Below are 23,723 nucleotides of genomic sequence, written 5' to 3' on the forward strand. Positions count from 1 at the left end.
CATTCACACACACACACACACACGCATATACCCATACACAGGCAGGCACATGCAAACAAACACATGCATACACACACATGCATGCACACACACATGCATGCACACACACATTTAAACACATAATCCATCCATCAATCAATAACAATATCTATTGGTAGTTTAAGATGATTTACCTTTTCATGGAAGACAGGAGAAGCTCTCTTGCAGATTCTGAAAACTACTTTGGCACATCCCCAGAACTCCTGGCATTGGCCCACCAGCTTCCCCAAGGAAGATGACTGCAGTGTGTTCAGATAGGCCAGTTCAGGCTCTGTGCAATGAAAACTATGTGCTCTCAGTTCGGCTTGAGTGAGACCGAAATCACTCAGACCCAGGCCTGGAACTTAAATGGTTGCTCACTGCCTCACTACATGATAAATTGGGGTCATTGGATGCCCTTCTTTTTCCTTCCTGGTCTTCAGGCATCTACAAGGTACCCAGTGGGGCTATTTTCACAAACCACAAGTCCGGAGCCTTGAGAATTTCTACATCAACATTATATCCCTGAGAGATGGTGTGTTGTGATGTAGGGGCTTCCCTTGGATTGGACAAGTGCAGCAAAGGAGATCAACTACAGGATCCCACATGCAGAGCCCCTCTGGACATCTGATTATCCATGTCTAATGTCATTTTTCTCTAACAATTATGTTGTTGTTGTGTTGTGTTGTGTTTTGTTGAGACAGACCCCATTTAGCCAGGCTGACCTCAAATTACTATGCAGCCAGTCTGACCTTGAACCTCTGATCTTTCTGTCTGTCTCTGGAATTCTAGGATTACATGTGTGGGCACCAACCCTGACTTAAATGGTGCTGTTGAGATGGTACCAGGGCCATGCGTGCTAGGCAGGCACTTTGCCGACTGAGCTACATCCTGAGCCGTTGAACAAATATTTTGATCAATCTTCCTGGTCAGTGACTCCAGGTAGCTCCTCCATGCCTTGAGTTTTATCTTTTCTGAAAGAAAGGGTTATTCTGTCTGACAGCTCCCCAGCAGGCTAGAGTCAAGAGAAGAATGACCAGGGGCACTTAGGACGTGCCTGTTGGAAACTGGCATCCTTTACTGACCTGTGGTGTTGTCTCTGTCAACGAGCTCCACCTTTCCAGGACCACAGATAAGTCCCTGGCTTCTGAGAACACTTCCTGTAGCTGGAGTTCACCTCCGAGTGACCTTCTGATTCACTCTGTATGAACCCAGCATTATAGTCTCAGCCCTCAGAGCCAGCTCTGTTTGCCGACACTGGGATAAGGGTTTTTTTCCCGCCTGTACTACTTTTATTACTGACTCCTTGAATTAAAAGTTAGAATCCTAAAGTTTTGTTTTTAAAGTGCGGAATGAAGATGGTGGAAGACTAAAAACATAATTTTATTTTTTAGAAAATACATACATTTATTGCGGTAAAGTTAAGGGGAAATCTCTCTGGCTGAACACTATAATTTTCCTGCAAAGTCAATGCAAGTTTTAAATGAGTTCTTTGGAATTATGTTATAATAAAGCCGAGCTGTTCCTATTACGGGCAAGGTATTAAACTCTGCTCCTGTAATCACTGAGCATGGCCTCTGCACTTCTTCTCAACGCCGTCCATTCTTCTGATAACAAAAGTGATATGCATGTTTGTTGTAGGGAGATTGGAAAAAAATTTAAAATACAGGATTCAAAGGAAATGGCTTGTGCTCTTACCACTCACAGCCCAACCACATTTCCATTTTATGTCTTCACATCTAAAAAGATATTCCTAGGATTTTGCTGTATGCACAGAAGACATGCTGTCTTAAAATACTGAACGGATGTGAACGTGTAAGGCTGTTCTGAGTCTACATCTGTACAGTGTCCACCTCCAGTCCCAGGAACTCAAACTCAAGTAAATTTGATTACAAGAGACATGTGTTAACCTTGTAAAATGACAGTGAAGAGCTGGTGGCTGAGTCCTATTCTGTCTCTACAACAAATACCACGACCAAAGGCAACTTAGGGGAAGGGTGGGTTCACTTCAATTTACAGATTACAGTCTGTCATTGAGGGAAGTTGAGGCAGGAAAAGATATGGGAACTTGAAGTAGAAACCATGGGGCAATGCTGCTCCCTGCCAGCTCACAGGCTCATGCTTCATTAGCTCTCTTATACAATCTGGGCCCAACAGCCCAGGTTGTGGTGCCGCCCATAGTAGACTGGACCATTCTGCATCAGTTAACAGAAGAAACCATTTCCCACAGACTAGCCTAATCTTGGCCATTCATCAATCACAGCTGCTCTTTCAGGTGACCCTAGCCTGTGACAAATTAATGGTTAAAGCTAACTAGAACAGATGGGGTGGGCTGCAGGCGGAGTGATTTGGTGGCTTGGGAAGAGGGCTCAATTTGTAAAGCACTTACCAGCTTATCATGAAAACAAGATCAGACGAGTTCACAGCCTAAAACCAACATTTAAAAGAAAAAAAAAAAAGAGCCAGGTCTGGTGTATACTTGTAACCCAGCATTGGTGAGGTAGAAGCAGGAGGATCCTTGGGACTCACTGGCCAGGTATCTTAGCCCAATAAAAGAACCCATTTCAATAGAATGAGGTGAATAGTACCAATGGAAAAGCACTCAAGATGCCACCTGACTTCCACATTCATGTACATATACACACATCCACGTGCATCTACAATTACACATGTGCCTGCACACATAAGTGCACACATACACACCAATATCAGAACCTTTATTCTTTCTGTCCTACCACCCAAAATTGTTGGCTTCATGCTACCCATGTTTCCCAGTAGTCATAAAAACAAACAAGCAAACAAACCCCTATGAGTTCCTGGGGCCATAAGCCTGGGCACTAGGAAATGCAGGTGCCTCTGGAGGCCTGGCCACATGACCAAACCAGCAATTTTCCACTGTGGCCCACAGTCTCTAAAAACATTTCTCTTACTAAAAAGTCTCACAGTCAGTATGGCTGGGCACATGGCTCAGCTGGTTAGGTGCTTACTGCTCATGAACGACTGAGGACTTCAGTCCTTAGAACACAAATCAAAAGCTAAGCAAGACAACCATGTCAGTCATTGCAGCCTGGTGGGGCACGGGCAGGCAGATCCTTGGGATTCTCTGGTCTAGATGAACTGGTGAATCCCAGGGCCAGTGAGAGATCCTGTCTCCAAAATGAAAGTGGATGACACCTGAGGAAGACTCCTGACATCATTAACCTCTGGTCCCCACATGCATATGTGTACCCTGTGTACACATGCAAATCCCCCTACACACATGTACATATAGCAACACACACATATGCACAACATCACACAGGTGGGTGCACACACATGCACACCTATTACAGTACACATCATGACGTAGCATCGAAGATGTTTGTAGTATTTTAACAAATTAGTTTCTTTTGTATAAATCCTCTACATGGAAATATTTCCTACAGGGAGAAAGAATAGCATCCTAGGGACTTGCTTTTCTTTTCAAATGTCCTTCAAGTATCCAGCATTTTTGTGGCTGTCTTTTTAAACAATACATACATTTAAAAAAAATTTAGTCTTGACTATGTACAGAAATCAATAACCAAAAGAAGAAAGCTTCAAAATAAAAAACCTTGATAGGTATAAAACTTACTGTTTTTATTTTTTATGTACTTTTTAATTTGCAGTAGCCTTGAAACACTGTGGTAAATAATATAGAGAATTAATGAGCATTTTAAAATGACTAATTCTGGGGAATAATAGACATACTTAAGATTAGTGTGCTAAAAATCAGATGTGAAAGCAAAAGTTATATATCCAATTTTAAAATTATACTATTAAATGTATAACTTCATGTGTAGTAAATATTCATATTTAATTTTAGGTGCCAGTGTAACATATACTAAAATAAAATGGAACAATTTCTATGCTTCTATAAAAGAACCTATAAAGCAGTCATAAATAATTATAGTAAAACTCTTTTTGAAATATTTTTATGGAACGAAAAATTGAAAACTTCCTAATAGGGAAATTTTCTCAAATGAGACATGAAATAAGTTAGCCATAGAGACCTAAAATGTAATACACCCTGTGGGAGCCCAGCAAGCAATCACTCCTTAAGATAATTTTATACAATGTAGAAAAACCAGGAGGTTTTTGGGAAAAAGAGCTCCAAAAGGTAACAGGAGGGAACGGGTTATTACCTTTGATTCCTCAAGAGAGACTGCTTTTTTTTTTTTTTTTGACTTTGGAAGGGCTCTGTAGGGCAGAGAAGGAGCACAGGACCCTTCCCTGTGGAGCGTTCAGTCTCTGTAGCTTGGAAAGAAGACAGGGTGGGCGCATGCTGTGTAGACCCTCTAGGCCTGGCTTGCCAGTCAGAGAGCATGTTACCAACATTTGGGTGAGTGTGTATGTGTGTGTGTGTCTGTGTGTGTGTGTGTGTGTGTGTGTGATATGAATGTGCATGCACATATGTGTGTAGATGCATGTGTGCATGCATGTGTGCATTATCATGTGTAGATACATGCATGCATACATGTGTGTGTATTTGTGCATATATATTTGTGTGTGTAGGTGCATGCATACATGCATATGTGTGTGCTGGTGTGTGTATTAGTGTGTGTGCATGTGTACATGCATATGTGTGTCTTAGCATGTATAGACATGCATACATAAGTGTGTCTTAGTGTATATGTATTAGTGCATGTTTGTGTTGCTGGGTATATTAGTGTGTGTGCATGTATGCATGCATGTGTATGCATGTGTGAATGCATGTGTGTACACATATGAATGAGTACATGCATGCATTAGTATGTGTGTAGATGCATGTGTGTATACATATGTGTTTATTAATACATGTATATTTGTGTGTGTGTGTGTGCCCACATGTATGCTTGGAAGCCCGAGATCAACCTTGGGAGTCCTTTTTTCAGACATGGTCTCTCACCAGGACCTGGAATGCTGATTTAGCTGGGCTGCCTGGACAGGGAGCCCTAGGATCTACTTGCATATTTCCCAGCACTGAGATTACAAGCAAGCACTACCAGGCCTAGCTTTTTGCATGGGTGCTGAGGACCTAACTCCAGCCCTGTGCTTGTACAAAAGGCACTTTACACACTGGACCATCTCCCCAGCTCCACATCTGCAGTAAAAAAAAAAAAAAAATCTACCTCCTCATTGACCCTTCAAACTAGTCAGAGGGCTCCAGGCTAACAGGATAGAAGGATACAGGGCTTCCAGGAGGGAGTAGTCTGGGATTGTAGGTACTATAACTTCATTGGCTTCTTCCTTCTTAACTATTACAACGAGAGGACTTTATATGATTCTGTGATAGTTACTGTTAATTGTCCACTTGACAGAATTTAAAAGTATCTAGGAAAAGGGCTTCTGTGCATGCTTGTAGGGGACTGTCTTGATTGCATTAACTGGGGTGGATGGAAAGTCTCACCCACTGTGGGCGGAGCCATTCCCTGGCTGGCATCCTGGGCTGTGTAGATGGGGAAAGGGAGCTGATTACCGGCTGGCTTACCTCGCTCTCTGCTTCCTGACTGTGGATGAGATGAGACCAGCTGCTTCAGCATCCTCTTGCCTTGACATCTTTGCCATGATGGACCTTACCTTTGAACTGTGAGCCAGAATAAGCCCTTTCTCCTTAAAGTTGCTTCTGTCAAAATGTTTTTATCATAGCAAAAGAAAAGAAACCAAAGCAGATGCAATCTGTAAGTACACATCTGTGTGGAGATCGCCTTATCTCACCAGACAGCAGGTTTCTATGTGACCTTAAGCAGGCAGGGAGGGCTCAGAGAAAGGGTATGTAGGTCAAAAGTGTTTGCTAAAACTGGGGTATCTGGGAGGATTTAGTCTTTAATTCAAGCACATCTGATCTTCAGGCCAACATAGTTATGAATGCAGCCCAACACAAAAATTATTAACATACTTCAGATACTACGTTTTGAGATTTTTTACTTTTAGTAACTCAGTTGTAGTTTTCAAGAATCAGTTTTGTAGATGATAACATGTGTTAGAGTGGCAAAAGTTGGACACACGTGGTGCTTTAGTTGTCCCTCTATACAACTAGATGGGAGAGCACAGACAGGGAGTGTGCACTCCATAGCTAGTAACGATGGGAGAATTTAAAGAGAATTTAAATGGAAGTAGTCGGCACTGTGGGCAGTGGCACTGGAGGAGGCTCCAGTGAGATTTCTGAGGCGGCAAAGGACACATGATCACTTGCTACAGATCAATTTGTGGTCCATCGCTCTGCTGGGACGGCTGTGACTGCCAAGGACCAGCCTTGGCTTGAGATGGGTTCTGAGGAAGGAGTGTCTGGGAGCAGTGAAAACAAAGGAGCCAAAGTCAAATCGTGGGTCCAAGCTGGTGGCCTATGCTCTGTTCCAGACAGCTCTGCAGACTGACTTTTCTATGTTCTGCCTTTTCTGAAGCTCTCCAGATGGCTATTTTCTGCTCATGTCCTTTCTCTAAGCAGTTCTGGATAGCTCATCTCTTGCAGCTCATAAGCCCAGTCTTTATTTTACATATCAATCCAGTCATTTACTCCAGGTTCCCATTTGATTGTCCGATGAATCAACATCCCAAGGAGACCCCAACCCTTTGATTCTTATGAGTCAACAATCACATTATTTTTAACCTTACAAAAGAATTCAGAGATCTGCCTGTTGGTCCTGGCCCGGAGGTGGGAGCCATGTCATTCCACCCTTACCAAGGCCATGTTGGACCTGGTATATGACCACAACATGGTCAGATAGCTTGGCCTAGAAGAAGAAGCTGTTCCCCTGGAACTCCTAACAGGCAGTACCTTGAATCTTCAAGAACCTCCTTTTTAGTCCCTGGAGGTGTAGACCATCTTCCTTTCACTCAAGAGCTCCTTCAGATGAAGAACCCCTGAGATGGTGGGATGCTGCCCCCAGCATAAGAGGCAAACCACACACTGGCCTAAGTATTGCCCATTTTTATTTTTGGGAGGCTATGGTGGGTATAGTGTACAGATGTGTGTACATCCCCATGGAGGCCAGAGGTCAACTTTCAGCCATCATTCCTCAGGCTCCATCCCATCTTGTATTTTGAGACAAAATCTCTCATTGGCCTGGTGTGGAGAACCCTACTAATTAAGGTCAAAGTTTACCATTGGTCAGATAGCCTTGTGAGCTCCTTCTCTGACCTTGACTGGCGAGCTCAAACCCGTATTCTTCTACCTGCAGAATGTCATGGAGCCTTGGTGAAGTTACAGGTTCAGCTTCCTTTCTCCCTATAAGAACCCTTTCAGTAAGCACCTGAGATTCCCTGGAATGCTAATGAAGTATCTCAGTACCTTAGCCTTCAGCCAATGACCTTTGCCACCCTGGATATTTCTACCCTGCTTCCCCAAAACTATATAACCCTTGACTCATCCCAAGTAAAGTTGATCTGTCTCCCAGAAGCTGATGCTAGGGCTATCTGAAACCCTGTTAATTGACTCTCTTCCCTTCATCCCCTGTAGGTCTCCCTTCAACAACCCTGAGGAGAAGAGAGACCTACAACTTGACATTCACCAAGTAGGATAGAACTTAGAGCAAAGGCAACTTATCAAAGAAAAATTTTAACTGAGGGCTTGCTTGTAGTTTCAGACATTAAGTGTCCATGACCATCATGGCAAGGGGAGTTGGTGGTAGGCAGGCACAGAGCCAGAGCAGTAGCTGAGAGCTTACAAGTTAAGGCAGCAACCACAAAGGGGGGGGGAGAGAGAGAGAGAGAGAGAGGAGAGAAGAGAAAGAGAAAGAAAGAGAAAGAGAAAGAGAAAGAGAAAGAGAAAGAGAAAGAGAAAGAGAAAGAGAAAGAGAAAGAGAAAGAGAAAGAGAAAGTGCTAACTGAGAATGCTGTGGGCTTTTGAATCCTCAGAACCCTCTCTCAGTGACATCTTTTACATCTCCTAATCCTTCTCAAACAGTTCCACTAACTGGGGACCCAGTATCCAAACATATGAGCCTCTGAAGGACATTCTCATTTGAACCACCACAGCTGGCTGGCCAGTGAATCTTCAGGGTCTGCTCACCTCTGTCTTCTCAATGCTGGGATTAGGAGTATGTCATCAGAGCCACCTTTTTCACATGGGTTTTGGGGATTAAACTTGGGTCCTCATGATTTCAAGACAAGTATTTGAGCAATTGAGCCATCTCCCCAGCCCATGTTTGGGTCTTTATTTTTCTTTTTTTATATCCCCCTAAGTGGCCTTGTCTTGTCTCGGAAACAGAGCCATCACGTTGGAGAATCAGCTGGTGATCCTTGCTACAACAGCGAGTGATGCTGGGGCTTACTACGTGCAGGCTGTGAATGAGAGGAACGGAGAGAACAAGACAAGCCCGTTCATCCACCTGAGCGTAGCACGTGAGTTCTGAAAATCCAAGTGATGGTCCTGAGAGAAACAAAGTCTTGCTGTAATTGATAACCACTGTGTGGTGGGACACCGTGCAATCTATCTCTCTCTCTGGTGTGGTTTATGGCTTAATATTGATCTACTGTTGGTAGTTCAAAGGGCTTTGGAGCCATTGATTCCTTTGAATGATTTGCAGACAATATGAATTTTATATTTTTTAACCCAAGATCTTATTTGTTTTGCTGACTTAAAAAAAAAAAAGTTGTTCTCTTTGTCCACTGCTAATATTACTGTTTTTCACAACTTCTTCAGATTGTACCTATAGATCTCAGTTGCCACTGAGGCACAGGCTGTGTTCTGCTAACCTAAGAGCAACATCCCTGAGAAACAGAAAATGCACATATACAGTTGTGTTTAAATTAGCAATATTTGGGGTCAGCAAGATGGCTCAGAGGGTAAAGGAGCTTGCAGCCAAGCATGATGACCTGAGTTTCTAAGGTCAATCTCCAGACCTGTGTGGTAGAAGGAGAGTACTGATGCCCAGAAGTTAGACACACACACACACACACACACACACACACACACACACACCATGGCATGAATTTTTAAAAATTAGCAGCATTTTAATAGGTAGGTCTAGTGACCAAGGTTTGTCATCCCCTATCTTCACGAGGCTGAGGCAGGAGGATTTCAAATCTGAGGCATGCCTAGATTACCAAGTGAGCACTAATCTAGTCCAGACCATTTATAGAGACATTACCTTGATTTTTTTCTTTTAAAGGCAGTGTCTAAGCACAGTCTGTTGCTCATTTTCACTTGACTCAACTAAATACACATAAATTGCAGTGATAGACTCAATTATTTAAGAAAGTTTAGTTTGGAGAAAGACTTTACATATTTGGACTTGGAAATTTTAGACCGTGACCTATACCAGGTTCCAACATACATATCAGAAATGTGTCCTCGAGTGTTGGCAGTGTCTCCTTTCATGGTATGAAACACTCTAGAGAAACCGACCATGGAGACTGGCCTTGGAAGGAGAAGTTCAGAGTGTTATCCTGGCATGCGGCCCATTGCAGCCCTGGGTTTCCTCTTCCTGAAAATATCCAGAGGTTGGGGAGACGTGGCTTTTTATTTGTGCATTTTGAAATGTACATGAAATATGCAGTGTTCTCTTTGTCTGGCATCTCAGGACAACTGCTTTGCTATAGGAGGGACAGAATGCACAGGGCAAATGTCTGCCTTGAGCACCGGGAGCTGGTGTGGGGATTAAGAGAGTCTGTGCTCACACACCCACCAGATTCCATGTGGCTCTGTTGTAATTCTTTCATTCTTTTAATCCATGTGTGTGTGTGTGTGTGTGTGTGTGTGTGTGTGTGTGTGTGTGTGTTATGTGCACCTCTGCATACCCTGTGAAGGCCAGGAATCTTCTTCAATTGCTCCCCACCTTTAAAAACATTTTGTGTGTGGGTATACACATAAATGCATGCCTATGTATACAGTGTGTTATGGTGTATGTACACATATTAGGGGGATGTGCATGCTCCCACATTCATGAGTGTAGTGGACAGAGCAGGATGTCTTTGTCCTGTTAATATCACACTCTAGTCAACAAGCTCTGGAAATCCTCCTGCCTCAACCTTCCACAGTGAGGGGGCTGCAGACACACTTTAACACCCAGTTACTGTTTTGATAGTCTCTGTGTAGTCCTTTCTGTCCTAGAACTCACTACATAAACCAAAATGATAACAAACTCCCAGAGATCCTCCTGCTTCTGCTTCCCAAGTGCTGGGATTAAAGGTGTATGTGTGTCCCTAAGCTGACCAGAGCTAGCTTTTTACAAGGGTCCTAGAATTTGGAACTCAGAACCTCTCGATTGTGCAGAAGGTCCCTCTGAGCCACCTCTGTAGCTCCCTTCCTCCTCATTTTTAAGGCTTTCTCACTGAACCTAGAGCTCACTGATTCAGCTAGACTTGCGTGGTGGCTGTGATCCCCAGGAATCTGCCTGTTATCACCTACCCAGCTCCTGGGCTCAGCCTTTACATGCAGGTTCTGAGAGATAGAATCCGGGTCCTTACTCATACCCTGCAATCAGTTTCCTGACTGAGCCTTTCCTTCAGCTCTTAGGACCTCCTCAATTCTGAGGAGCTGAGAGGCCTCCTCCCCAGATCATACAGTAGGCAGACTGAGGATTAGTCAGGCCCTTTTAATGCACATTGATTAGATGGAGCACCACAGCATCCTGTGTGTGATACTCTGCCTTTGTCAAAAGAAGCAAACACGACTGACTGACCGAGACGTTTTCAGCAACAATAACAAGGGACGGAGATTGTATTACCAAGGAGCTCGTGATTATTGTTAATGATTGCCAAGTTTTATAACTAGCGGCATTCATTCCGTTAAGCAAATCTGATTTAGCACTCGATTGTGGTATAAATAGGATAATGACGGTCAAAGACAGTGGTGCTCTGGGTCAGAAACAAGGAAATCGGCCTTAATCTGTTGGGAGATGCGAGAAATGACTCGGCAAGGCATTCCGGGTTCACACGGCACTGTTATCCCAGAGTTATCAAATGGGCTGGCATCCCAAGGCTATTCTGACCTGGGGTAAAGAATAGAACTAGAGTGATGTATTCTTAAAGTCCCTTCTGAATGCAGCACTGTGGTGGTAGATAATTAGAATATGTAAAAATTTTTGCAATAATTTCAGCTCTACCTCAACCAAAAAGTCTAAAAGAAGCCACTCATAAATATTATAATTAACCGACTCACATCTCTCTCCCTTGTAAAATGGTATCTTTTCATCAGCATCAGGTAAAACACGCAAAGCCGAGCTATAATGACGCTGTGCTGAAGACTTACGTTGTGCTAGGTAACAGCCCTGCTGCAATCTGCTCCTCTATAAAGTCTTCACTTTTTATCACGACCAGAACAGTGTAGGAAGGGAAGGAGGTAGAAGAACCGATCTTATTTTAATTCTTAGGCGAACCTTCCCCTGACACATCAGACTTAGCTAAATGTTAAATGGAACCAATTATGCATTTTTTCCCTGTAGAAGTTCTATTTGGAAAACCTCTAAAGATCAGAAGTCTTGATAAATCTACAAACCCCTCTAGGAGGTGTGCTTCCGTGTGGCTGCCTGTGTGTCACATGGTGCTATATAGGTAGGAGCTACAACTTGGGATGGGCATGTAGCGTCCTGTGAAGCCTTGAAACATGGAAGACCTAGCACCTCCCTGGATTCCCTATACAATCTCCAGAGTCATTTATGTTCCTATTGAACTTGGGGGGTCAGAGCCTGTGCTCCAAGCCAGGTTCACCCTCCTGACCTCAGAATGGGAATTAAAAATAAATAAATAAATAAATAAAAATAAAAAAAGTCTAATTGTGGAAAGCAGAAAAAGGAATTTGTCCAATGTGGTCACATTGAGAAGAGGAACAAAGCCACCCCATTTCCCCAAGTCCACTTCTGGCAAGTTCCTGAAATGAGATTTAAAATTGATGTAATAGAGGAGGCAAGGATATGTATATCTAAGCAGTCCTGGTCAAGGCATAGTTCTGCCCACTGTTGGCCCAGCATTGTCTGGCTTCAGTCTCATCCTGTAGGGTGGTCTAAAGAGAACTGTGTAAATTTCTTTCTGGAGACCTGCTCCTGCTCTGGTCAGGGCCTCTCTGTCTCTATAAAGTATCTTCATCTCTACCGGGCACCTAAGGCACCATGAGGAAGGTGTGCTGTGTCTACAGCCTCAGGTGTCTATTTTGTAGACTTGAGGTGGGCTTTTGTGAGAATATCACAGGAGAAGGTTGGCAACTTAAAAAACAAAAGGAAAAACTGGCCAGTGTTCCAGAAATATCAAAAGGTATTTCAGCCAATTAGCATTTACTGAATATAGATCCCCTCCCTTTTTCTTTTATCTAGAGAATAAAGTAAGGGAACTTGGTGTAGTGGCGTGACCAGCTTCTGGTGTTGGGAATTAAAGTCTAGGTGGATCATACTACAATTGGTTAAAAAATAATTTATCACTGATCTTGTCTCTCCTTTTCTATAGTGTGGAACAGAGGAAGGGACAGGGCTAAGCATGTCTATGTGTCTAAATAAACGGTGTGCAGTCACCTGCTAACAAGAAAAAGGCGTACGTGTGCATGGACAGACGCACATGAGACTGTGTGTATATATATGCATGTGTATGTGGTGTGTGTGTGTGTGTGCATGTGTGCTCATGCTACTGTGTGTGTGATATTTACACATATAGACATGGAGACCAGAGGTAGATGCCTTCCTCAGTTGCTCTCCATCTTATTTTAAGAGTCAGGGTTCCAAATGGAATTGGAAATCAATGATTGGCTGGGCTTGTTGGCCCAAAAGTTCTCTGAATCTACTCATCTACCTCCCAGCACTGGGGTTACCTACTATCACCCACGTATGTTCTTATACATGAGTTCTGGGGATCGAACCCAGATCTTCATGAGTAAAAGGCAAATGCTTTACCAACAGGACCCTCTCCCAAAATCCAGCGGTTGAACATTTTATCTGCACTTGAAGCTTCTGGGAAGTAAAACATAATGAGTGTATGGATAAAAATAAGCTTTTAACATGCATGGAGCGTTACAGCTGAAACATGGGCTCCTATGGTGCTGCACGCTGTGCCATGCTTGTTTAGTGGATGGCATTATTAGGCACCAACTTTCCTCTTCATGTGTATGGCATCGGCCATGTAGTATTCAAGTCCAGAAGGAGAGAGTCTGACCAACCTTGCTGCCTCTCTGGGGCAGGTTTGCTTTGACATTCTAATGTGACCTATGCCACCAGGTATTAAGGCCATAGGTGGTGCTGGAGCATTCCGCATGAGTCTTTTATAGCGAGCTCCCGCAGCTCAGGTGCATACCCCAAATGGGCTGAACTTGCCTGGAAGTAGACATTTCTATTCTGAGGTCAGACCCGGGCAAGCTTTATAAACCTGTCAACCTGCTTTGCCCTTTCATTTGAAAAAGTTTACATCGAGTTAACTTCTACGTGTTGGCTTTTCAACACCGAATTAATATGTGAATGGGAGTTTCTTCCTTTAAAAAAAAAAAAGCCTACAGTTAGGAGATCAGATGGGTTCTGGCGGTGATTAATCAATCATTGTTTAAAAGCTGTCGAACGTATTGTAGACACATCATCACTTCTGACCCAATATTCAAAATGTCCGGTGTAATGAGGTTCTCTGTGAGGGATGAAGCTGAGATTAAAACAGAAATGACTGTGGCTCTCCTTCCTGCTTCCTTCACCTCTTTCATTTTAATGTCTGCTCTTCAAACAACATTTCCAGATAGGCTATCATTTTAGCTGATCCTCCTTCAGGCTGACAAACCCGGCTTTTAATTCCGAAGCCCACTTAACATTCTCGTGTCCTCTGTCATGCTAATTTAACTGCAGCCCTCATAGATGGTTAGTAGTTGAAAGCCAGTCCCCAAGAACAATGTCTTTGCACAGTCACCTGAGAGGACTGTTCCATAAGGCACGGCTCTTTGTGGCCTATCGTACATTCCTCACACTTCTAATATGAAAAGAGTGAAAGGCAGCAGGTGTAAGCCCTTGAATGGACTCTGGCATGGGTTGGCTATCTAAAGCAGAAGGAAGCATTTGAAAACTGTCTCTCCAGACCCGTGTGGAGATGTTGGGTTCTCCATCCTGGCCGAGCCACTTAGAACCCAGTTGCAGATCTATCTACAGGGTGTGTGATGCTCCCCTGCCAGAATCCTCAGAAACATAAGTAGAAAAGGCTCTGCAGCCTGAGATCAGGTGCTTAACCGCACAGCTGTACAGGTGCTGTGCATGCTCTGCCCAGAAAGTGCTGGCCAATCCTCTGGTGGGTGCTGCTAGGCAGATCCAAGATCCCACTCTGATAGGCAGAACTAAGTCTAGACTTTGGTCTCCAGAGTTCTTCTATAGACATTCTATCAGGAAAGAAGCCATGATGGGGCCCTCTGGAGACTCAGCAGTTGGGACCTCTTACTGCTCTCACAGAGGACCAGAGTTTTGCTTCAGCACCTCACAGCTGCCTACAGGAGATATAACTTCAGTTCCAGGAGATCCAGTCCCTCAGCATTGTCCAAAGGCCACCTACACTTATATGCACATACCCACCTGCAACACGCAATCACACACATACCTTATATATATATATATATATATATATATATATATATATATATATATATATATAAAGTCTGAGGAAGAGGAAGATGAGGAGGAAGAGGAGGAGGAGAAAGCAGCAGCAGCAGCAGCTCTGAGGGCCGTGGATGTAGCTCAGTTGGCACAGTGCTTGCGCTGTATACACAAAGCCCCAGATTTGATCCCCAGTACCACATAGACTGAGCCTGGTAGTACAGTGCCTGTGATCCCTTAGGACGGAGAGGCAAAGAGATCAGAAGTTCGAGGTCATTCTCAGCAACATAGAGAGTTCAAAGTCTGCCTAGGCTACTTGAGAAAGAAGCCCAGAGCATCTGCCCCTGGGGTAGGAATACCTAATTAATCATTGGCTATGACATTCACTGATGTGGAAGAAACAGCAATTCAAGTATCCTACTGATCCTGGAGGTGTCCTGCACCGCACTGTTCTCTTGGCATCGGCCTCATGACAGCTTCATTCTGTTTTGGTGTCTCACTGATGAGCATGGTCCAAACTTTGTAAACAGAAGCCTTTACCTTGCCTGGTCTTGATAATATTTCACTGGCCAAATTATTATGGTTTCAGAGAATCCCATTTTCTGTTAACATGGCCTCCAAGTTCTGTAAATGAAAGATTTATTCTAGCTAGCCCATAAAAAAAAAAAAAGACACAAAAACCTGGTATTTTATTTACAATCTGTAAGCCTAGATTGGGCAGATTCCATGCTAGTCTCACCTGTATCCAAACTTGATGTCCCACGTTACTTGCTGTTTGAGTCTCTCCTGGGCTGCTTTTACTCTGCCAGCCTGTCCTCAGGGTGCACTTCTCTTAGTCACGTCCTCTGGGTCCATCCCACCTAATGGCAACCTTCTGCTCCTTACTTCCATCTTCTTTCTCCTCTCCTGTGGTCTCTCTGGAGACCCAACACTCAATTCTCAAGTCCTGCCTTTTTCTCTCTACTGCTCAATCACAGGCTCTTGCCTTTTATTAACCAATAGCTTTAAAATGGGGAGCAAGGTTTATACAACAAAAGCCAGTATATGCAGATGCTAGGAGGCAACCAGATATGGGGGTTCAGAATGTAGCATAGCAACAGAACAACCCCCAAGAAAGTTCAGTGTGGCCTCAGGGCCTCATTCATCTGTGCAAGCTTCCCAAGTAACCCAAAGCTGTGGTTTCTCCCCAGGAATACTTTTATATCCATTTATCCATGCTGTGAAAATTCATTCAGTTATAACAAAATGCACAGGTCCACAAATCTCCCTGTTCCCAGCAACAGTCAAATGGTAACCTATTGGAAAGTTCCAGAAGCACACAGACCTATGAGGACATCCTGCCCACTTGCTTGCAAATGAGAATTGTCACGTGGTCCCTTGGGATAACCTGTATCCAGAGTTGGACTTCGGGTCACCCAACTAAAAGCTACAGTCTGCATGATCACTACTGTCAGCACACTGTACTCTACTGACACTTTCAGCTAAAATGTAAAGTGAAATGGCAACCTAAATATTTTGTTTCTGAGCCCCACATGCATAGGAGGCTGGGTGGTGAGGTGGGTGGGTGGATAGGTGGATGAATGGGTAGATGAGTCAAGAGTTGGATGGATGGTTAGATGCATAGATGGATATATGGTGAGTGGGTGAATGGGTTGATGGGTGAATGGATGAATGGATGGATAGTTGGTAAATGGATAGGTGGGTGGATAGATGGATGGAGGGATGGATGGATAAATAGATGGGTAGATGGGTGAATGAGAGGGTAGGCAATGATAATCACCAACACTTCAATATCAACAAAAAGAGCTTGAGGGCCAGGGCTGTAGCTCAGTGGTAGAACACTTGCATTTATGATTCCCTAAATTCAAATCCTAGCCCTACCCACCACCACCAAAGAGAAAAAGGTAAAACTCCACTTGAAGTTCCATTGACAATACTTTGGGGGCTGGGAACTTGGCTCAGTTGGTAAAGTACTTTTCAGACAAGCCCAAGGGCTTATGTTCAGCTCCCCAACTGCACAATCCCTGTGTTGGGAGGTAGAGACAGGAGAATCCCTAGTGTTCTCTGGATGCCACCCCCAACCCCCACTGGATCAGGAAGCTCTTGACCAATGAGAGACCCTGCTTCAACAAACAAGCCAGGTATGACTCCTGAGGAACAACGCCTAAGGTTGCTCTCTGACTTCCACGAGCACACGCACACAGGAATATGAACACATATCCTAATGGGAAGAACACTATATGCCCCTTACTGCGGAGCCAGTTCCCTAGCCCCTGGGATGTACTTTCTGATTTACTGTTATGTGATAAGCATAACAGTAATTTGGTGTAAGAAGAGGTTTGATTTTTGGTTGTTGTTGTTTCTTTCCAAGACCATGTGGTCCCTGGGTGAAATTTAAATTTACATACATACTTCTTCAGTGGCAGTGATGAAGATCAAGAAAATATTCTGGGCCAGAAGACATAACAAATTAGGATAAAAGTGTGGAAAGAAAAGCATGGAAATAGCCATTCCAGAAGGGAATCAGGGAATGATGTAAAATCCCCATGCAGAGTGGGAACCGGACTATGTGCCTCTCAACGGCCGGTGCATGTGTGACATCTTTAGACATGGCCCATCAAATATTTAGATTCCACTGAACACATAGAAAAGAGTGTCAAATGAGTTTGATTTTATTAAAATATGCCAGCATGCTAAAGCACACTGAAAATGATATTTGCATTTTTTATATTTTAGGATAAGAAATTTTAGATGTCGCCTTAAAATGTGAAAGAGATACATGGTTTTACAGAATGCTTTCAGGTGATTGAGGAGTAAAATCTTTTCTGGGGTGGCTGCAGATTGGTAGTGATTTACAAATAAGTGTACTATTGAATGGTTTTCTAGGGGCTTAGTAAGGTGAAGGGCATGGCTTCCTTTGAGCACTAGAGAGACATGATTTTATGTATGTTCTTTCTCCAGTTCCTTATCAGTTCTCTTGGGACCCATGATCAAGTCTATTTCATAGGCAAGAAAACTGAGACATGAAGGGTAGAGCTTGGGACCCAGTTCATAAGCTCATGCATGCAGTCATAAGGTTACTGGCCCATCACACAGTCACTGCCTGTCCTAATCACTGTTCTATTGCTTTGAAGAGATGCCATGGCCATGGCAACTCCTATTAAAGAAAGCATTTTGGGGGTTTGCTTAGAATTTCAGAAGTTTAGTCCATTATCATCATGGCAGAGAGCATGGGAGCATGCGTGTCAGAGAGGTTCCTGAGAGTTCTCCATCCTCATTTGCAGGCAAGAGGAAGAGCAAGAGACACTGGGCCCAACTCACACATCTGAAACCTCAAAGTCTGACCCCACAGTGACACACTTACTCCAATGAGGCCACACCTACTCCAATACCACCATACCCCTCTTCTTCTCAAGTAGCCCCACTCCATAATGACCGAGCATCTAACTATATGAGCCTATGGGGGCTATTCTTAATCACCACACTAGTTCTCACAAGATCATTTGCCCAGGCATAAGGTCACTGACCTAGTCTCACAGTCACAGACCCAATCACAGAATTGTTGAGTTGACACAGTCACAAAGTTACCCAATCAAGAGTATGGTCAATGGGAGGCTGAGGACTCAAGACAATGTCTATGTGACTCCTTGGTGCAACCTAGTGACTCATAAAGGGAACCACATATGTCCTGGGCCATGAGATAAAAGTGGAGAGTACCACCCGCTTACCCTTCCACTGAGGACTCTTGCTCTGCCACACCTGAACTATTGAGAGTCTAGGATTGTTTTTCTAAAGAAGGAGGTCTTCTGTCTGGTAGCAACATTCTTCCCACTGAACACTGGATCTATGTGATAGCGGTGTGCTAGCTCTGCATACTCAACTGTGATGCTAACCTAGCACCCCTGAGGCAATAGCAAAGTATGTTTGAGTGCACAGCAAACCTAGCCTAGGCTTAGGGGTGAAATGGATGTGAAATTGGAGATGAGGGGTATGTGTGTGTGTGTGTGTGTGTGTCTGTGTGTTTGTCTCTGTGTATATGTGTGTGTCTGTGTTTCTCTGTTATATATGTGTGTATGTGTCTGTATGTCTATGTGTCTGTATATGTGTCTCTGTTGTGTCTATGTATATGTGTCTCTGTTGTGTCTATGTATGTGTTCGTGTGTCTCTCTCTCTGTGTGTGTGTGTGTGTCTGAGTGTCTGTGTACACAAACATTCTTGCATGTGTATGCATGTTCATGTGAAGGCCAGCAGTTGACCTTGGGTGTCTTCCCAAGTGGATCTTTTTCCACCATGTTTGTGCTAAGCCTGGAGTTTACCAATTCAGCTAGTTTATCTGGCCAACAAGCCCCAAGGTTTAGCTCATCTGTGCCTCCCTAGCATTGGGATTCCAGGTATGCGTTGCCATGTCTGGCCTTTTATGTGGATCAAACTCAAATCTTTGTCCTTGTGAGGCGCAGTGCAGCAGTTGTTATTAGCAGCAGCGCCTTTGCTACTGTGGAGGATATAAAGGAGGATGTGCTCTGTCCCATAGATTTCTAAGAAGGATGTTTGTGGCACTCCTAGTTCCCAACAAGGACACACAATTCATGCCCCTTTGGCAGTGAGAGAGCACGTGCTCAGGAGGATTTGCTCGGCAAGTCAACCTGCCCAGTTGGAATCTGTAAATGGACTGACTATAAGTATTCATTTACTTGTGCCAATTATGATCTGAGTAGTTAAGGGCACCGATTACCATCTGGTGCTGATTTGCCTAATCAGATTTCTCACAAACTCCTCCACAAAGCTCAGCTTTAATAACTCTCACAAACCTCCTTCCCCCTGCCCTCATGTTAAATGCACCAATTTAAATGATGGTACAGATATGCCAGAGTGGGAGTCCACTAATGGGGCCAGTTTTAGGGCTGGAACTTGATGTTGCCCTAATACCATTTACCCTTGACTCTGGGGTCTGGTTTTTCAAACTTGTCTGAAGTTAGTGACAGGGGCCTTGAGTTAATGTCATTGTAGACTCTTCATACAAAGGAACAGTATTTCAAAATGTATCCTATATGCAAGGATTCAGCACTGCAGTTCACCCTTAACTGTCCAGCTCCTGACCCTTTGAATGCAGTCCCTATCCCTGCATCACCTTCGTTATTGGTAAGAAACGACAGGAAGTTGGGGGCTGCAGAGATGGCTCAGCAGTTAATAGCATGCACCACTCCTCCAGAGGACCTTATTCCCAGCAGCTCAACCAGGTAACTCCCAACTACCTATAACTCCAGCTCTCTCTAGGAGATTTAACACTGCTTCTGGCCTCTGTGGGCATCTGCATAGTTGTGCTGCACATAGATTCATGCGTGTTCATACACAGACACATACATAAAAGGTGAAAATAGAAATCTTAAACATATACAGTTTTAGGGGAATCCAAAGAAAAGGATTGGGAACTTTGATTTTCTTACAGTCCGTCCGTCCGTCAGCTCTGGCATGGTCCCATCACACGCCTTGTCTGGAGAATGCCCATCCCAAAGCCAGTAGTAGTGACTGCCCAGGAAGAGACCACAGAGCTAGATATTCGTCATAAATGTGGTTTTCCTGGAAATTTTCTATTTATTCAATGGTCAAACATAAATAGTGATCCTGATTAGTTCCCCGGTGTGGAGATTTTAGTAGGGTTTTGTTTGCTATTCTCCTTGGTCATCCCTGGTATTTTCCTACTTATGAATGAGTTCAGCATTCTGAGACTCCCAATTAAGAAACACCTGTTAGCCTTTTTTTTTTTTTAATGCTTGGGAATTTTGAGGTTTTCTAACTCCAGATTGATTTGCTGGGCAAAATTGTCTTAACGCCTCGTGTTTCAGAAAAGCGGGAAGGTATGGTTGTTTGGAAAGATACAGGGAGTGGAGCCAATTGCTTTAGTAACAGTGGTGTTTGTGTTGATGGTATGTGTGTCACTGCTCTTAGTGATGAGGTAAACACCCAGGCAAGAGCACCTAATGAGAGGAGGGCTTTATTTTTGACTGACAACTCAAGGATACAGTGCATCATGGGAAAGCATGGTGATGAGCGAGTGAGGCAGCTGCTCACACTGCATCCAGTCAGGAAGCAGAGAGATGGATGCTGGGCTCAGCTTGCTGCCTCCTCTATCTGTAATCCAGGATCCCAGTCTATAGAATAGAGCCACCCATATTCAGGGTGGCTCTCCCCACCTCTGTGAAAGCCATCTAGATAACCCCTCATAGATTGTAGATGTGCTTAGAAGTTTGTCTCCTGGGTTACTCCAGATCCTTTGATTTGATACTCAGTGTGTTGGGAATACTCAGGAATTTGGGGAAGTGTATGAGACTGGATTTGTCTATGTAGCCTTGGCTATCCCTGAAACTTGCTCTGTAGACCAGACTGGCCTCAAACTCAGAGATCTGCTTGTCTCTGCCTCCAAAGTACTAAGATTAAAGGTATGGCTTGCTGGACACTTAGCATTAACCATTACAGTATCTAATGTCTCATCTGTTATCTCTAGGTTCTAACATACAAGTAAGGCAGGAAATGTGATCTGTCCCAATGTTTCATAAAAGCACACTATAGTAGTAGTTGTGAAGATATCTGTTTTTTAAATGTCTACTATGTATGCACTTTGCAAATGTTATGCTCTCTTAAAAACATTGGCCCTCATGAATCCCCTTCTGGGGGGAAAGTCGAGAAGTGGCCGGGTGAGTGCCATCCTCATTTTACAGATGAAGGAAGCAAATCAACGGGATAAATAGCTTGCAGCGACCTGTGTAGACCTGTGTGGTTCACTCGGTGGTGTAGATCGGAACCCAGGTCTGTCTTCCTCCAGTGACACTCACAGTACCTTACTCATTTACGACAGAATTGTGTTTGATTTAGAAATCATGCTGGACCCTCTCAGCAGGCCCCTGCTTTAGGACATGCTACCTAACAGTGGTCACCTCTTCATGGCACCAGTTTCCCACTTTACTATTCAGTCATAATGTTTTATGACTGATCGCTGTAAACGACTCTCTTTGGAGCCTTATAGATGGCAATTACAGCAGGTAATTAAAGCTGCAGCTCTTTACAGTGTGGCCGAGAACAGTAAATCAAACTTGAGAAAAATCAGGCAGTACCTGGTACAGAGAATAGCTGTTCCCCAGTTCTGAAGTATGTTACCAAAGCCAACGCCAGCACCCACCGAGCCCTCGCTCTCCCAAGAACCCTCTGCATGTGAGACGGACAGAAGTGAGATTTATCTTCAGAAATAAAAAGGGCAGAAGTTTACCCGCAGCTGTAGGTTGCATGTTCCAATTAGTGAATCTTCTGCTAAAGTCTCTGTCATCTCTGTGACTTTGGGTCGTTATGCTGTCCGGGCCCTCTCACCTTTTACCATCTTCAGGAATCGACTCTTAGCGTTAATCAGTCCCCAGCTCCTGTAGCTTCGTGTGGCTCTGCATTCAGCAGAGAGAGTCAGAGGAAAGAGACTGAGACCCTTGACCCAGCTGGCGGATACTCTGCTCTTTGCCCAGACAGGTCTGGAAGGGTGAACCTGGGATGCTGGTTCAAGAAAATATTAGTTTTTGTACTTTTATAGAGCATAAAATGTGAGCTGGGTTTTGTCTGATTTACCTCAGTTATGAGCCTTGGTGACCATCCATGGAACCTAAGAGCTGTAATGGTGTTATAATTCTCCAGCAGGCAGAGTAACAAGCGGGAGACCAGAAGTGCCAGACTGTAGAAGAGCTCCTGAGAAAGGACTAGGGAGATAGCTCGATAAGCAGAGCTCTTGCTGTGTAAATAGCAAGGGGACTGGAGTTCAAATAGCAGAGCAAGGGGACTGGAGTTCAAATCCCCACGACCCATATAAAGCTGGATGTGGTGGCATGCATCTGTAATCCCAGCATGCCTACATCAAACAAAGCAGAGGCAAGAGAATCCTTAGAAGCCTGTGGACCAGCTAACCTGGTCCACACAGCCATGGGCAAGAGACTGTGCGTCAAAGGAGATGAGACATGAGGTTATTCTCTGACCTCTGCATGGGTATGCCTGCATTACTCCAACACAGGAGTCTGTACAGACACACACACACACACATATCTTTACGAAGAAAACCTATGCAGTACTACACATCATTTTGTTTTCCTTCCTAGCATGAGCTTGTGGAGCTGGAGGTGAAGTTGGGAAGGAGAAGGACCTGCTGGCACATGCCTGTAATTCTAGCACTTGAGCAGTAAGCTGAAGGCCAGCCTGTGTTATAAGAGATCTGTCACACAATACAGACAGACACACACACACATACACATAGAATATAGACAGACAGACAGGCATACACACACAAGGAGGAGGGGTAGAGAAGGAGAAGAAGTAAACAGATAGTGATGATGTTCCTTTGCCTGCCCGGTGGTCTTCACTGCTCAGAAGCTAGGAAGGAGTCTCTTCTTAGAGAAGCACGGCATTTATTCCCTAGGCTTAGTTGTCACCGCTACCGCCATGACCACTGATTCCATCGCCCCCTCTCTACTCTCCATGACCGGCATCTTTGTTACTATCACTGGTTACCACAGAGCTCCCAATTCTTCCTGCATCACCACCCTGTCTCCCTGACAGCATGTCCTTGGGGTTTTATTCATTGAGGGGTAATTCCATTTTGGGAAACAGCCCTATACAAATAGGCTCCAGAATTTAAGACCCTCCCTGTCTATTCATCCACATTAGACAGAGAGATCCAGGCACAGTAACCTATCTGTAAGTTAACCTTTGCTTATTAGTTCATTTCAGATTATCTAAGTATTGTTTTTTCCCTTCAACACTCAAGAAAACTTAACTTCTGGATTGAGAAAATGGCCTTGGGAAATTACGCAAAAAAAAAAAAAAAATGGTCCCATCATCAAAAAATATGAAGGGAATAGGCAATATTTTGACCTTTCATATCCTTGTTTGCTTCGGGTATCGTGGCATTAAGTATATTTGTAATTTTTAAGTGGGTAGGGACCCTATCATGGCACTGAAATTAGCTGGACCACAGGTGCATCTTAAGCTGTGTAGGGGGCCTGATGCCAAGTCATGTGGCCTCTACTGGCTCCTGTTCTGATTGGTTAGTGAGCCTGCCATTTAATCGATATTAAGTATTTTGCATATGACCCTGGTCTGGAACACAAGGAAACACTGAACAGCAGATGTGCTATCACAACCTTGTGTGTGTACATTTATGTAGGAGTGCACATGTAAGTACAGGCGTACATGTAGAGG

General features: G+C 44.0%; 1 protein-coding gene across 1 annotated transcript in view; it reads left to right on the plus strand.

Moving 5' to 3' along the window:
• Positions 1-23,723, plus strand: part of Sdk1 (sidekick cell adhesion molecule 1) — a 713,594-nt gene that overhangs the window by 287,532 nt on the left and 402,339 nt on the right. Inside the window, exon 5 of the mRNA XM_029477307.1 lies at positions 8,225-8,358. Coding sequence (XP_029333167.1) covers positions 8,225-8,358 — 134 coding nt within the window. The remainder of the gene's footprint in view (positions 1-8,224; positions 8,359-23,723) is intronic.

The sequence above is a fragment of the Mus caroli genome, chromosome 5, assembly GCF_900094665.2.
Source record: "Mus caroli chromosome 5, CAROLI_EIJ_v1.1, whole genome shotgun sequence".
Lineage (NCBI taxonomy): Eukaryota > Metazoa > Chordata > Mammalia > Rodentia > Muridae > Mus > Mus caroli.